We start from the raw sequence: 15986 nt of genomic DNA, 5'->3' as shown, positions 1-15986 counted from the left end.
CGCCTGCTCCGCCATTGGCCCGGCGGGGCGGCGCGTGCGGGGGGAACCCGGAAGCGGCGGCGCGAGGCGGTTACCTTGGCTACGCCACAGGAAAGCGCGGGGCCGGGCCGGGCCCTTCCGCCTGCGCGTCGGCGCCGGGGCGGCGGGAGGCGAGCGGGATGGGCCGGGGCCCGGGCTGGGCCTAGCGGCAGCGGGCAGGCGGCCGCGGCCATGAGCGGAGCTGCGGGCGGCCCGGGCGGCGGCCGGGGGCCCCGCTGGAGGAGGCCGTGGAAGCTGCTGGCCCTCGGCCTGCTCTCCGCCTCCTCCGTGCTGGCGGCCGCCCCGGGCGCGGGGGCCATGAGCCGGGAGGAGAAGCGCCGGCTGGGGTGAGCGCCGCCGCGGCGGGACGGGCCGGGAGGAGGGGGTGAGCGGCGGCGGCGGGGCCCGGGCCGAGCCCGGCGCCGTGCTGGGGCTGGGGGATCCGTGCTGCCGCCGGGCCGGGCCTGAGGACTGCGAGCGTGCCCCGCCGCGGGACCTCCTGCCCCCCCCGGTCCCGGCTGGGGACCCGGGAGCTCCGCCTGGCAGGGCCCGTGGTTGTGGGTAAGAGCGACCAGAGGTGACCCGTGGCTGTGGCTCCGGAGCGGGCGAGCGGGCGGGAGCCGTGACACATGGTGAACGTCCACGCGTGCTCCTGCTGCCTCCCCGTGCGTGGGGTGGGCTGCCTCGGGCCCGGCCGCTGCCGGTACGGCTGCCAGGTGAAGGGTGGAGATGGCGGTGTAGGTGGCAACGTGTGGCACCGCACGGAGCGGGAGCTCCTGAGGCAAATCTGATCAGGCGTTCAGCTCTGGAGCCCCCAGGGTAGGAAGGACATGGATGTGTTGGAGCGGGGCCAGAGGAGGCCACAGAGATGATCCGAGGGCTGGAGCACCTCTCTTCCGAGGACAGGCTGAGGGAGCTGGGGCTGTTCAGCCTGGAGAAGAGAAGGCTCTGGGGTGACCTTAGAGCAGTGCCAGTGCCTGGAGGGGCCGACAGGAAGAATGGAGAGGGGCTTTTCACAAGGGTGTGTAGTGATAGGACAAGGGGGAAAGGCTCTAAACTAAAAGAGGGCATATTTAGATTAGAGATTAGGAAGAAATTCTTCACTGTGAGGGTGGTGAAACACTGGCCCGGGTTGCCCAGAGAAGCTGTGGTTGCCCCCTCCCTGGCAGTGCTCAAGGCCAGGTTGGGTGGAGCTCTGAGCAACCTGGGCTGGTGGAAGATGTCCCTGCTCACGGCAGGGGTTTGGAACCAGGTGAGCTTTAAGGTCCCTTCCAACCCAAACCATTCTGTGGTTCTATATCATGATGTGGGCATACAACCGGGGTGGTTTCATCATCCTGCTCTTCCCAGCTGGGCAGCTGCGCAGAATCGCGATGCGAGAAGTCTGCTGGAGAAACGCTCTGCATACTCTCGTGGCTGTTACTCGTTAGATAGAAATTGATATTTAACTCTGGTGATGTTTAGTTGCTGAGGTTTTCCATCTTGGGTTCTCAGGCTACCCCGTGTATAGAACGTTTCCTCGTGTGACTACAGAAGGAGTCTGAATTTCATCCATCAATTGGGTTTGAAGTTTTTCTGTTCGTGACTTGCACCCGCTGATGCCCCAGGCACAGGCAGCAACGTCTCGCCACGGTTTGTGTCTGGGGGCACCGAGCTGGGTCGTTGCTGAATAACGGCAGATAACCCATGTGTTCGTGCAACAGCGAGATGGTGTCAGTCACGGGAATGCTGCAGGAAATGCCCTGTAAATGTGAGTGCGTGTAGAGAAGTAGAAGCCCTTGGAAGCTTTATGCCACATCACTGAGAGCAGCATTCACCTGGACGCGGCGCTTGCGTGCCAGAGTCTGGGGTTTTGTCTGCTGCAGTGGAGCCCAGCCCTGCAGACTGGGGGTGGGCTGTGAAGTACAGGAGAAAAGCACCGAACTCTGCTCTGTTGATGACTTAACCCATTTGATGAGCTAAAACTACTTCTTGAATTTCCGAGTCATGGAACTGAATCAGATATTTAGAATGTAACTGTGCTGTTCTTGTCTCTGTTATGTTCAGTCTTAGCAGCAGAGACTGTGAATTACGGTGACGGCAGCTTAGAAATCAGCGTGCTCTTTTGCCTTGCAGTGCTCCTCAGTAGAACAGCAAGGGTTGGAAGTAGCTCTGCCTCTCAAAAAAACCCCAGTGCTTTTTTATATGGTAGCATTTCTCACCCTGACAGCTTTTCAAACATGTAAAAGAAGTATATCTACAAGGGTTTTCTGTAGTAGTTGCCTGCCAAGACTCCTAATGGAAGGAAGAGGTGCACCTCGTAACTTGTGGGCCTTTCTGAACCATGGGCACGAATTCATGCTGTGTCAGTTGGTTTTAGTAGTGGTGATTACAAGCAGGGCATAATTCTATTTGCCATTTTTCACTGAGCATGGAATGTGTCCCAGTTCTAGCTTGGATGTGTGGGTCATGTCTACAGCCGTTTGAGGGGAAGCACAGGAGGCTGAAAGAGATCCCCAAACACTTAATTTCACCTTAGCTGAAGAAAGACTGTCTCCTTTCTGCAGTGAATGAAAGTAGCTGAACTAGGAAATAATATTAGGCTATATTTCTTTTACGTGAGTACAGTACATTAGTAGAGGACCTGTTACTGATACTCGGATATTGAAGTGTCACGCAACTTGCCGTTAAAGGCCATGGTGAGGCAGACCACTAATGCTTTTTCTTTTTTCTTTTTTAGAAACCAAGTGCTAGAAATGTTTGATCATGCGTACAGCAATTATATGGTAAGTAAAATACTCGTTTGTTGAATTTTTTCGGAGTTGTTATTGCTGACCTGGGACAGAAAGCAACGTACAGTACATGATGTTCTATAGAAGTAGCAGGGGGGTAGGGGTGAAAACAAAGCTAAAATAAGTGAGAGCACCTGTATAGCCTTTAAAAAGAAATGAACAAGTGTTACGTTCGGGAAGAGCAGTGTCAGGAGGGTTATGATGGCTTTCGGAATGGTAGCTAGCAATTGCTGGTGGTAACTCTGTGCCTGGTCTTTCGCAAACCAGTTTGTCTGGCATCACTCTGTGAGCGTTTTTCACCTTTGAAGGATTTGGCTGGAAATTTCAGACTCCTAAAAACACTAGGACAAGGAAGCTAAAGAAGGTCTGTCTGTAGTCGCCAGATTCTGGAGAATACAAACTGCTGGTACTCATTTTGTAGGTAAAAACGATGTGCAGTATTTCTTCTGCGGTAAGATTCGTTAGCTGCGGTTTGGTAGCTCTTTTACCAACAGACACTGTAGAACAAAAAGGGGACCTGGTGTCATCGCTACTCGTTGTTGCCTCTTCTGAGTGCGTGACTGTCGTGTGACAGGGAGCCGTGCTCACTGTGGTTTCTTTGGACGCGACCTGTGATTTTCTGTGCAGATGTCTTCATGTCTGGGGTATGTGAGCCATTCTGCGCTCTGATCAACCTTGAAATATGTCAGCTTAGCTTAGATGTGTTTAAGGAATTACTTAGAGTGGACTGACTTTCCTCAAGTAATAATTACTTTTGAATATACTATAAGTAATAAGCTTCTGAGGAGAAACTGTAAACATGAAGAAGATAACTATGAAAGGTGCATTCTTACGGAGTTTATGTTAAAACCTTTTTGTATGTTCTTTGTGGCTGTTGCAGAAACCTCTCTCTCTTAAGTTGCACCAGTTCCTGTGGGACCAACTGCTTTCCCTCGGCAGCATCTTGCTACGTGCCCCAGTTTCTGTATTATGGTTTAACGCTGTGATACGTAATACAAACTGAAAAGCGTGAGAGTGACAGGTTTATACAGTACATGAGAGTTATAGAATTAATGGCTGGAAAGCCAAGCAAGGGTAGTTTCAAAGCGGATGTTGTTTTTCCTTTGTAACATTAGCTTTTGCTTTTGGCACCTTAGCAGTTTAACAAACGTCAGACTTTCTGGTGAGAATATGTAGCTGGCTACCTGGGACCTGGTTCCATGAACAAGGCTGGAGTGGGGTTTCCCGTGGCATTCTGCAGTGAAAACTGTTACGTATTCGGCAAAATTGGATAAAAAGTTATACGCTGTTACAAAGGAGCTGTGCTCCTGCTGTTACTTGTGCTAACTTGGAAACTCATAGGTGTCTTGCGACATCTGAAGCAAGAAAAGTCTGGATGAAAGAGCAGAATGACTTCAGCTATCCTGGAAACTTTGAAGCCAGAAGGATATTTACTTGCCACGTACGCAGGAGCACTAAACAAACAGAAATACGAGTTCTTTGTTTAAAGCTGAAGAAAAGATTATGGTATCGGACTTGATTCTGACAGCAAGAGAATTAAATGGTTTTGCAGCTGCTGTTGAAACGGCCAGCTGAAAAGTTTTGATTTTTCTGTTTCTATTCATATGTGTTTTAGCCTTGCGTATTTAGAAGACTGAAAATTCACGTTTGCATGCAAGGGGGAAACTCCCTTGTCTTTTTTTCAGTTGTTGACAGGAGCTTTGAGTAAAAAACCTGCTGGTTTTTTCAGTCCTTCAACAATATTTGCAATAATCAGGATTTTTTTTTTTCTTCTTGACTGTCAGAAAGAATGCGTGACGGTATCAGTCCCTAGGCCAGCAGGTATTTACAGCACTAGTAGCAATGCGCCTTTTTTCATTGTTCAAGTACTCTGCTGCCCTGAATTTACAGTCCTGACACCAGGCAATGGGATCATCTGTTCAATCAGAATGTGTAGAGATTCCGGAGTGTCTCGTGAGCTCCGGTTGTATAATGTTTTCCAGAAGGATGCTGTTGTAACATTTGTGCCGTGGTTAACGGCTCTTGCTACCTTCCTTTGAGGTTACTTGAAAGGGGCCAAGTTACGAGTTGGGAAACCACTTGACCCAGTGGCCTGTCCTGCTCTGGACAGAGAATAAGTGGACTTTTGTTGTTCAAGATGCTTCTAGTTCCTTGTGATTTTGTAAGACCAAAAGTCTGTTTTCTCCAGAATTTTTGTCACCTTATTTTCCTCCGTAATTTAAGCCAGAGATCTTATTTTTGACATTGGTTTTGTCATGTACTTCTTTAATCTCTTTTTCTGAATACTTTGCACGGATATTCAGAAACGTCTGAGCCGTATTAAAATGATCTAGATTCAGGCTTTTGTAGTTATGGAGAACAAAGAGTCGTGCAAAGACCAAAATACTTGGGAGGGTGGTAGACTGGGAAATAAACCATCAGTTTCAAAAGAAGTTGCTGCAAAAGCTGTTTGTTTATAGAAGAATGTTCTTTCTTTTCCTCTCTATTTCATGTTTGAATACAGATTATTTTTTGTACCATATATTTGGAAAGACTTTGAATGTGTTTACTTGCAGTTTCTGTGCAGCAACTGAACTTTTTTATCCTGCCACATGTCCGTTCTCCACTAAAAATAAAATTGGAGGGCGCAGTACAGCAGGCAGCTTCCTGCTGAAATCGAGAGAGAAGCTCTATCCCGAGTCACTTACGTTGGACCGCTGACGGAGAGGCGCTTCATTCATGTTCGCTGAAACTGGGTGCTTTGAAGATTCGTCTTTAGAATGCCAGTGGCCACCCTGAAAATTTTTCAGTAAACCTATTGTGCAGTGATGAAATTCAAATTCACATCCGTTTCGTTTGATATTCCATTTTGGTGGTAGTTTAAACCTACAAGACTTGTGTTGGCTGGAGTGGGGACAGGAACAGGTGTTTTATTCGGTGTGCTTGACTTAGGCACCGGTGCCACTTCTGTTGTTTCTGCCTGACTGATGAGAAATCATGTTACAGTACAGCTTGCTTTGCAGGGTGCTTTTGCTAGAAATATGGAAAGTAACCGTCGCTTTGCAAAAAAAACGATAGCAATGTCTCTCTTTAAAAAGTTATATTTGTGAAAGGCTCAGTCTTGGTAAGCATTTTTTTGTTAATGTTATTTTTTGTTATGCCTTGTGTAGCGATTCACCAATTTATTTTACCTGTGTGAATTCTCTTACCTGTCACTGGTTGTGACCCTGAGTCACCTGTGTTCTTCTGGAAATGTTTCCAAAGTGAGTTTAAAATCTAATTTCTCCACGAAGCATCCACCACTTGATAATGCCGGCATTAGTTTTAGGTTTTAAACTCATCTTTGAGATGGTAACTTCCGCCTAAGAAACATAATGGGAAGTGTCATGTGCGCCGTGTTGCAGAAGGCACACAATTAACTGTGGAAGTTAATTAGTGGGGGTTTTTCAGATGTGCCGTTGGTTGTTCCAGACTTCTCTTGGAGATTGGAGAGAGAGAGGAGGAGAAAGAGCTGCTGTTGCTCTGTCCACAGCTCAGTCCTATCCAGCCACCCGGCTGGAACGCAGCTGGGCAGGAGAGGACCTGGGGTCCTGGTGGGCACCAGGGTGGCCTGGAGCCCACAGTGTGACCCTGGACTGCTTTAGGCAAAACATCGCCAGCAGGTCGAGGGAGGGGGTCCTTCCCCGCTGCTCAGCTCTGGTGGGGCCACACCTGGACCACTGCATCCAGTTCCAGCCTCCCCAGTACAAGAGAGGTGTAAACACACTGTGCAGAGCCCAGCGAAGGGCCGCAAAGATGGTGGAGAAGCTGGAGCTCTTTCCTGGGGGGGACAGGCTGAGAGAGCTGGGGCTGCTCAGCTTGGAGCAGAGAAGGCTCCAGGGTATCTTACCCATGTAGATAAAAACCTGAAGTAAGGCTGTAAAGAGGACGGGGACAGGCTTTTCTTAGCGGTGTCCGGTGACAGGACCAGAGGCAACGGGCCCAGACTGAAACATCAGGAAGCTCTTTTTCACCATGACAGTGACCAAGCACTGGCACAGGTTGCTCAGAGCAGTTCTGGAGTCTCCATACTTGGAGAGACTCAAAAGTTGTCTGGATGCAGTTCTGGACAACTGGGTCTAGGTGGCCCTGCTTGAGCAGAGGGGCTGGACAAGAAGACCTTCAGAAGTCTCTTCCCACCTCAGAGAGTCTGCCGTTGTCATGCAGTTTTTGTGATGTACGGGGTAATTGGGCTTCCTTGTAACGGGCTCTGAGGGTTTGCTGAAACGGCTGAAACTGTGATGACTTACTCCTGTGTCTTGTTTCCCCACAGGAGCACGCGTATCCAGCTGATGAGCTCATGCCTTTAACTTGTCGTGGACGAGTACGGGGTCAGGAACCGAGTCGAGGGGATGTGGATGATGCCCTGGGAAAGTCAGTGTTTGAAATGGTTACTGTCTCATGTAAACATCTAGGAGTCTAAGTACAATTTGCAGCCCATAAAACTTGTTTCTTCAGTTGACATGTCCAGAAACTTACATTTGTTGAAAAAGATGCTGTGGGTGCAGACAAATCCATAATTTGTCTCGTAAGTTCCCTTATAGGGGTGGGAGAGAAGCTATTGGAAAGAAAGCTCTAATTGTGAGCTTCTTGCAAGTTAGGCAGAAAGACATTTATTATTTCCTCCCATGATGTTAACTGATGTGAAATCGTACCTCACTTGGAAACAGAGGGTTGACCTGAGTGAGATCCAAAGATAGGGGTTTTTAAATCATTCTCCAAGTATTTTCCATAGGAAAGCCTTCCAAATGTGAGCTGTCATTTATGGTATTAGTAAGCTTGACAACTAAATAGGGGTTATAAGCTGCACAGACCAGTAAACCTATCCGTTACGCTGGCCTTAAGGGATATTTAAAATGCTTTCTTATTTTGTTTTTCAGTAGAAAGCTCTCTGGAAACATAATTAGTCAAGTGATTATCATGTGCGTGGTAGCCTGAGGCTTCTGCCAAAGTATAAAGCGTTATATCAGACATGGAAATTCTTCATATTTTTCCTTTTAAGACAGCTTATAATACAAAATACTGATCCTTTGGCTGGCAAAATGTAGATTTAAGGCCTTGTTTTTCTCCATCTTAAATCGAACAATCAAAGACAAAGTTGAATTGTTCTAAATGTGTTTGTAATCAATTTTTTTGTTCCACAAGGTATGTTGTCTGTATGTGTGCTGTTTGGTTGTAGAGCAAATACTTAGTAACAAACAGGTCCGGGTTTGTTTTTTTTTTTTTAATAGGTATAACTCCTTAGTGTCCCTAAGCAGAATAGTGTTAATTGAAGCTGGAGTCCTAGTCTTAAATACTACTTCTAATTCACTCTGTGACATTGAGCATGTAATTTTGGTTATTTTTTGTTATGTAAAAGATTTCCTTAGTCTAGAGATTCCTATGTAAGCCTGCTGCCATGGAGGTGTTGAGAGATGTGGCTGATGAGAAAGAACCATCAAGAAAATGTGTTTTTAACCCTGGTCGTGCATTCTTTTTAATAACCTTTTTTTACGTAGTAGCATACTATCATTTGAGTAGAAATACCTTTCAGCCCCCTAGGTGCATTGAACAGTGTGTTTTTTTCTTTTCTGTTCCTAGCAATCAGCTATATTGTTATTATTTATCAGATTTCTTATATAACGCTCTCTCTTGCCAGCTGGCTTGTCGGTCCTGTTCCGTGCAAGCCTTTGCGCTCACCAGATGCCGGGGCGAGACGGCGTGGTCGGTGCCGTTGCCCTGGAAGGCGAGGGAGCACGCTTGCCCACCAGCCTGCTCGAGGGCTGTGGTGTGGGAAAGGCTGTCTGTGTGCTATGCAGGTGTGCGTAGCCACTAGTCAATCTCTCTCTCTTGTAGAATGACACTCACTGAAAGCCATTGTATCTTTACAAATTAAAGAATATCATAATATATGACCACTTAATTAGGATTTTAATTGCTCGCCATGCACCGTCACATGTTGCCTACAGGGTCTCAAACATGGCACATTTGCTTAAATTCTTGATGCTTGTTCTGCAGTAGGCAGTTGTAAGTTCTGCAGTAGGCAGTTGTAACTCTTTCCAAAGTTTCCAATTTTAATACCAACAGATTCTGTAAGTTCTACTCTCTGCGTGGTATGTGTTTCTCAATATAAGAGCAATTTTGTCGGGTTAGGCCAAAGGTCCGCTCCACTTGGTATGCACTAGAGCAAGCCTAGAGAAGACTACATGAACAGGACGAGCCTTATTGTGATTCTCCTGTTTCACGCAGTAGGTATCTGACTTGATGTTCTTTTTTTTACGGAGTAAGTAGTTCTTTAAGTCTGCTGCTTGCTAGTGCTGAAGGGCACCAGGTGAAATTACTGTGAGAAACTGCGAGCAGCAGATTCTCATCGCTTCCTTCATGCCACGGGCAATTTTAAAGTTTTCGTATAATGACACTTTGGCTGTGCAGGCTGAAGAGCGCTGGTCTGGTCACTGGGTCCGAGGACAGAAGCTGCTGCGTACCTTCAGCCCCCCCCGCCCTATGTCGTACCTTTTCCTCATCTGTTCTGTCCCACTGAGAAGCTCCGTAACCAAATAACAGCATGCTCTGTAGTCTTTTACCAGGACTCGAACACTGAGTTGGATTGCAGCAAATTGCAGCTTTTTCTGAAGTAGGCGATTAGAACAGTTTCTGAGAGGAGAAGTTTTGCTTGGAATGATTTTTCATCTTCCTAAATAAACGTTTTTGTTATCACGCTGAGTAAGGCAGCATACTTCATGAGGAGGAAAAAAAAAAAAAAGGAAAGAGAAAACGATACTGGAAACGGACTTTGAACCATTCCGTTGGATCTTGTAGTAGATTTGTTTGGAGACTAGAAATAAAAACTTTATTTGCTTCCGAGAACTTTGAAAGCTTTGCAGTAATTAAAGGTAGCTTTGTAATCATGGCTTGTTTCCGTCAGCTCCTGTTCTGGTCAGTAACAAGGGGAAGAAACGTAGCAGGGTGTTTTGATATTAAACACATTGTATACAACGAATTTTTTAGCACCTGATTATCTGTGAGGATTTAGTTTCTTCCATGGTATTGGTTACTATTTAAAATAATTTCATTTCTACACATAGAAGTTTACAGTAAATCTGTTTTAAACTTTGTTTCATAGATTTTCACTGACCTTGATTGATACCTTGGACACTCTTGTGGTAGGTGTTATCTATTGATAAACTTTGATAAAACAAAAAAACTGCCTTCTGCTGTTCAGAGCTGTGTTTAGATTGCTGCTTCGTTAAATGACAGATAAAAGCCAGTAATCTGTCTTCACCTTTGATCTCTGGGCACCTGTTCCAAGTGGCTGTTGCTCGTGAGAGCTTCCAAGGGCTGCGTTGGTGGTGTTTGGGGTGTGCTGCAGAAAGAGCTAGACCGGTTCCTTTGCATTTCATGGATGCTTTCCTACCTTGCTTTTCTTGGGCTCTAACTTAACACAAATATATGAGTTGGCTTCCCATTATAGTCTAAAGCCGCATGCTGACTTATAGGTGAACATCTCCTAATACTTACTGAATTATTTATGTTTTTAAATTGTATGTACATGTTTCATGGATGAATTTGTATGCCCATAAATATACGTTAAAGAAAAACGCAACCCTGGGCATGTTTGCCAGGAAATGTTGCCAAACTTATGTTCCATCTCTTGTTAAAGGACTCCAATCATTAATAAATTACTTCTTGTTAGATTTTAATCCCTCCGACATGTTTTGTCATCATAAAATATTTTGTCATCATAAAACAGAGTTTGGAAATCAGGAATTCTTGGCCATTCATGTCTCCAGGTAAACAAATCTAAATGGTTTTGAAAGTCCTGGCAGTGCTAATTAGGTATGTGAATAATGTAACGCCCTTCTTATGGTGTGCTGCAAGATGGCCCCTGGCTCTCTTGAGTCGGGGCCGCAAACGGTGAAAACGTGGAACCTGGAACTCCCAGTCTCTCTCAGACACTCGGATTATTGTGGTTTGTTTATTGTCTTCTTGTTTTAGAGCAGGATTAGCACCTGTGGAATTTAAAGACACTCACGGTAACAAATTGGATAAGTCACAAAGATTCTCAAAGACTGATGGAACTAAAAGAAAGTCAGTGTGAAAGAAAATCTGTAGGAAGTGCCTGGGCTGTTCGTCGGGCACAAGGAGAAAACTGTTGGGAGGAGGAAGGCTGCTGGAAGGATTCACGGACCTTGGGATGCGGCTCCTTAGTCCCTGGATAGGAGGCTTGGGAAGTGGGAGACACGGGCAGGCCAGGCTTTGCTGCTCTGCCAGCACAGATACAGCCTGCAGCCCACCGAGCCCTGCCGCGCTGCCACTGGGGCGCGGGAGCAGGGGAGGGAGCACACAAATAAACCCCTGGGTAATAGTTTGGGTACATTCTCAGTGACTGTATTCTTTGCGCACAGCTTTTATTCTCTCTCTTGTGTCTCGTGAGATAAACAGTAATACCAGTGTCTGTTAGCGCTGTGTCAGAGCTTGCCCCTGCGGGACCAGGATGGCAGTCTGAGGCATGTTAAATGCTTTTAGTTCATTGCACTTGTTCTTCTACACATGAGTGTGACTGTTGGAACCTAAAAATCTTCGTACCTTTGTATTCCAGGTGTTAAATAAAACCAAAGAGTTTGAAGAGGCTGTAAAAAAAGTAATAAAGGATGTTAATTTAGATAACGACATAGTTGTATCTGTCTTTGAAACCAACATAAGAGTCCTTGGGTGAGTAACTTTTGTGTTTTCAAAACTCTTAAATATGTATTTTGCTGCTAAATGTCGTTAAGATATAGCTCTCTGTGCTATTTCTTCTTGTGTAAAACAGCTGTGCCTTTGTCACTTAGTGTAGCTCAGCACCTGCCCTAAGAAGGGTTTTGAAATGCTGGGCAGGAACCGAAGCAGTGGCACTGAATCAATCTGACCCCATCGCACTGCCGCAGGCCTGGTTTTTTTTTGATTAAAAAAAATTGTGCATGCGGACGTAGCAGTGTTTTTCTTAATGGAAACTGCCTTACAAATTACCCTGTTCAATACTTGATTTAACAGATGGAACATTTTGATACTTAGGGTAATAGATTGTTCCAGGTTGGAGGGGACCTCTGGAGGTCTCGGCTCCGGCTTGCTGCTCACAGCGGGAGCGGAGCAGGTGAGCCTTACGCTCTTACGGGCCGTTTAGAGACATTGGTTGTTCTTCTTGAATAACTGTATCAATGGATCAGTGATTCCCCTGTGGTTTAGGACTGAGTTCTGAACAGTGAGAATTGCTTCCAAAATACCGCTGGCTCGCCTTGATTGTGACTGGAGTCGCATCTGCTCAGCATTTCTGAACACAGCGTAGTGATTCACATGGTGGTCTGAATCGTGGAGATTGCTGCATTGCCGCTGAGATGAGAATACCTACTGAGATGTGGTTTATTTCTCTTGTGTTTAGAGGTCTCCTGGGTGGGCATTCGGTGGCCATTATGCTGAAAGAAAAAGGTGAATATATGCAGTGGTACAACGGTGAACTGCTGCACATGGCAAAGGAGCTGGGCTACAAGCTTTTACCTGCTTTTAACACCACTAGTGGTCTCCCTTACCCAAGAGTAAGTGCGCTGGTTTCTGCAATTCATAATTACTTCTGTAAGCAGAATTTTTGTTGTTTTGTTTTTTATCTGGGTTTCTAGAATCACTTCTATATTAAGTGCATAAACACTCAAAAGCTGATACATTGCTCATTTGTAATGCATGCTACCTAGTATTTTAAAATACAGTTTTAGGCGCTCTGAATCCCTACATTTCTAGCTCTGAAAATACTCATGTACACTGTTGTGCGTAAATAGTAATAGCGGAAACCTTGTCTAAACACTCCTGTCTTGCTCCCTGCTACGATAGGTACCACCAAGTAGCTGAGGAGAATAATTTTTGTTTTGCTACAAATCTCTCAGTGAAAGATCAGCTTGCAAGCATATGCTTGTGAATTTAGTGCAAAACTGATTAATATTCATGGTCTACATCCATCTTTTTGAGAGGGTAAAGGTAGCTGTAATCTAAAAAGATTCACTTAATGTAAAATGTTTCATCACATTCAAATAAAGCATGGTACGTATTCTTTGAATGACAGAAAAATATTCCCTGTGTGTATCACCCACTGAGTTTGTGACAAGTAGCTTTAATGGGAAACTTTTCCCCTAAGTTAAAAATACAGGCTCAGTAAACTGACATTTTTCTAGTGACAAGTTTTTAAGCCAAGATGTTGAGGGTCTTTTCCCCGAGTACTGGGGAGCTCCCGAGTCCCTCCTGGCTTGCTGGTACGTGCCTTGCTGGCATTAGGTTGGCAGGGCGGTGTTCCTCCGTTGCAGTGTCCGGTGAACCAGGCAGCTGGTGTTTGGGCCGGTTCTGGCTTTGGAGGGCTGAGGGTGCTGCTGGGTAACCTTACGCGCGTGTTGGAGTTGACGGTGGGTGGTGAAGCAGAACAAAACTGAGGGGGGCTGGGTGTTCTTTTTTCTTGCCTTAGATTATAGATTATAGAGCATAGATTATATAGTTGCTCTGCAGACCTATCACGGGAGCGTTGGTTCTTTCGGCTAGTAAAAATAAAGATGATAATCTCTGTTTTTCTCTAGGTTAACTTAAAATTTGGTGTAAGACATCCAGAAGCACGAACAGGAACAGAAACCGATACCTGTACAGCTTGTGCAGGTACCTTGATCCTTGAGTTTGCAGCTTTAAGCCGATTCACAGGAACAGCTGTATTTGAGGTTTGCTTTCCATGATCTCTTATTTTTTGGGTTAGGTATTCATTGGCATTCTGTTACATTTCTCTAATTTTGGAAAAACAATTTTGAGTTAATGAAATGGGTGCATGTCTTAGCTGTTCTGCACAAAAAAGTTTTGTGCAGATTTGTTGTGTTTGCGGGCTTTTCTCTAAATATTAATGCGATTTGAAAAAACCACAGGAAGCAATTTTGTTTGAAAGTAGTTACAGTAATGCAGAAGTAAACAAGATAAATATACTGAAGAGTAGCTAAAGGATAATGCTTTTGGGGGGGTAGAGGGGTCAGGACTAGTGAGAAGAAAAGTGAGATACTTGGTCCTTAAAAAAAATAAACCCCCCTGCACTCGTATAGTCCCACTGAACATGTACAAGACCTAGCTAAGGGTTTATTGTCAGCAGAAAGCTAGATGAAAAAGCTTGCAGGTGTGGCTTCTTTGATCTGATACAAAAAAAAAAAGGCAAGCTCTTTTTCAGGTCAGAATTTTTTAAAATCTTCCAGTACGGGCCTGGTGTTTCATTTCGTGCCGTGGAACCCATTGGAAGCATAGCCAGGCCTGTGCTGTGTATGTTGGCAAAACTTGCCTCCTAAAATCCCACCCATGCCTTTGGTGATTTAAAGCCGTTTTTGCTGGGTGGGTTGTTACCTGCAAGTTAATTTTGTGTGTGTAGAGAATGTCTGAAACTTGCGTACCAGTGAACAGGGGCTGCTGCTCCACCTTGAGACGCCTGAGAAGACGCAGCGGTTTTGATTCTAAGGAAGCTCTATTTTATGAAAGATTTTAATTAGGTTCCAGTATCCTGTCTGTCTGCACAATTTTAGAGTAGGAGATGCATGCAGAAGGATGTTTGACTTGCCTGAGACCGTACAGTGTAATGGCAAGTGGTTGTGTAGTCAAGCACCGTTCTTTCTCATCAGCAACTGAGTGACTGTATGCTGTGGGCTCAAATCATACGATTCAAGTGTATGTAATGTAATACTGAGTTTTAAAATTGTTAGATCTGAAACATCTTATTCCTTCATAGCAACTTAAATTTCAGTAAACAAAAGAATAACAGTCTTTGCTATCTGGGTTCGTCTTGTTTCCTTTAATGAGCATTTTTTGTGATTGCAGGAATATGCACGGAAAGCGCTTGATTTTATTTGGGAAAAGAGACAGCGCAGCAGCAACTTAGTGGGTGTTACTATTAATATTCACACTGGAGACTGGGTCCGCAAAGGTGCGTGGCGTTCTGACGCGGAATTGATGACCGCAAGTGGTTTTGAGCAAGGAAAAAATCTTGACATCCCCTCCTTCCACCACACTTACTTGGACTATTTAAAAGCATTAATGGGGTGGGCAAGAGGAGTTACAGAAGTTCAGCGCAGAGAAGCCTGCGACAACGAAGCCTGGCTTTGCTCTGAAAGGCTGTTTTGGTAGGGAACCTAGTTTTTTTCACTGGAAAGAAAGAGTCCTCTGATTCCCTTTAATCCTGAGAGGGGAATGCATTGGGATAAATTTTCAGAGATTCTACTATAAATACATAGGGAAAATATAAATAGGACTGTGGTTATTTATGGCAGCCAGTAGAAATATTTTCATATGAGAAAAGTGAAACAACTGGCTTCAATGCCTGTCTGTTTATTATTACGTGCACTGATATTGCAAAGCCTTTGGCGTAGCCGTACAGTATTGTGTCTCTGCATGCATCTGTGCCTCAATTCTAGTGATAGGAGGCTTTTCCTTTTGCTGAAAGAGGCTTTAAAATCAAAATGAAACCGAGTGAAAATACCCTTGCAGTTACTTAAAGTGAAACCACCTTTTCTTTTACTGCTGTTTCCAGATAGTGGAGTTGGAGCAGGGATAGATTCATACTATGAATATTTATTAAAAGCCTATGTCTTGCTGGGAGATGACAGTTTTCTGGAAAGATTTAACACGGTAAGTGAACACCTTGCTCAGGTTTGTGCCTTCTGTAAGACAAATTGAAGGCTAATTGTGTTGTCAGCCAGCTGTTAGCCTGAGACGCCTAGGAAGAGATCTGTAGCAGAATTCCTGTGACTTCTGATGTGCCTAGTGCCAGCTCTCTTTAATATGTGCTTTTGCTGATCTTGGGTGAGCTGTCATCCGAGCGGCTGGTTTAACCCCATCCAGTGAAAATCGGAATCTTCTGAACCTTTTTCCATGTTTCCAGTACGGCAGAAGCTGTACTTCAAGATCACCTTGGAGAGCATAATACTGCAAATGTTTCTGTGAAACAACATAAGGGCCTCTTGTTACAAACTGGGGTACAATTTCTTTCCGTCCTGCAGCAGCCAAAAAGATCTGAAAATCACAGTCGGGGTCTTGCATTGCGCTGCAGATCCTAAGGCCCAGTATACACTGAAGTATACTTTCAAGCTGAAAAGCATGCTTAGATTACTAAATTTGTAAGATTATTAAGCAACTTTGTCAGCATCATTATTCTCTCACAGAAGT

At 45.1% G+C, this 15986-nt stretch overlaps 1 protein-coding gene across 3 annotated transcripts in view; it reads left to right on the top strand.

Annotated features, from left to right (window-relative positions):
• Nucleotides 1–210: 210 nt before the first annotated feature.
• EDEM3 (ER degradation enhancing alpha-mannosidase like protein 3) overlaps nucleotides 211–15986 on the top strand; it is a 30947-nt gene continuing 15171 nt past the window's right edge. For 2 of the 3 annotated variants that reach the window (XM_075422712.1, XM_075422711.1), the window contains exons 1-9: nucleotides 211–365; nucleotides 2738–2783; nucleotides 7081–7181; nucleotides 9910–9949; nucleotides 11386–11498; nucleotides 12205–12358; nucleotides 13379–13513; nucleotides 14643–14748; nucleotides 15352–15449. In XM_075422712.1, coding sequence (XP_075278827.1) covers nucleotides 211–365; nucleotides 2738–2783; nucleotides 7081–7181; nucleotides 9910–9949; nucleotides 11386–11498; nucleotides 12205–12358; nucleotides 13379–13513; nucleotides 14643–14748; nucleotides 15352–15449 — 948 coding nt within the window. Of the gene's footprint in view, nucleotides 366–2737; nucleotides 2784–7080; nucleotides 7182–9909; nucleotides 9950–11385; nucleotides 11499–12204; nucleotides 12359–13378; nucleotides 13514–14642; nucleotides 14749–15351; nucleotides 15450–15986 lie in introns of those variants that run through there. The other variant, XM_075422713.1, reaches the window with a different exon arrangement.

Source organism: Opisthocomus hoazin, chromosome 6, assembly GCF_030867145.1.
Source record: "Opisthocomus hoazin isolate bOpiHoa1 chromosome 6, bOpiHoa1.hap1, whole genome shotgun sequence".
Taxonomy (NCBI): domain Eukaryota; kingdom Metazoa; phylum Chordata; class Aves; order Opisthocomiformes; family Opisthocomidae; genus Opisthocomus; species Opisthocomus hoazin.
The sequence above is the reverse complement of the archived record's forward strand: the minus strand, read 5'-3'. Positions and strand labels throughout refer to the sequence as shown.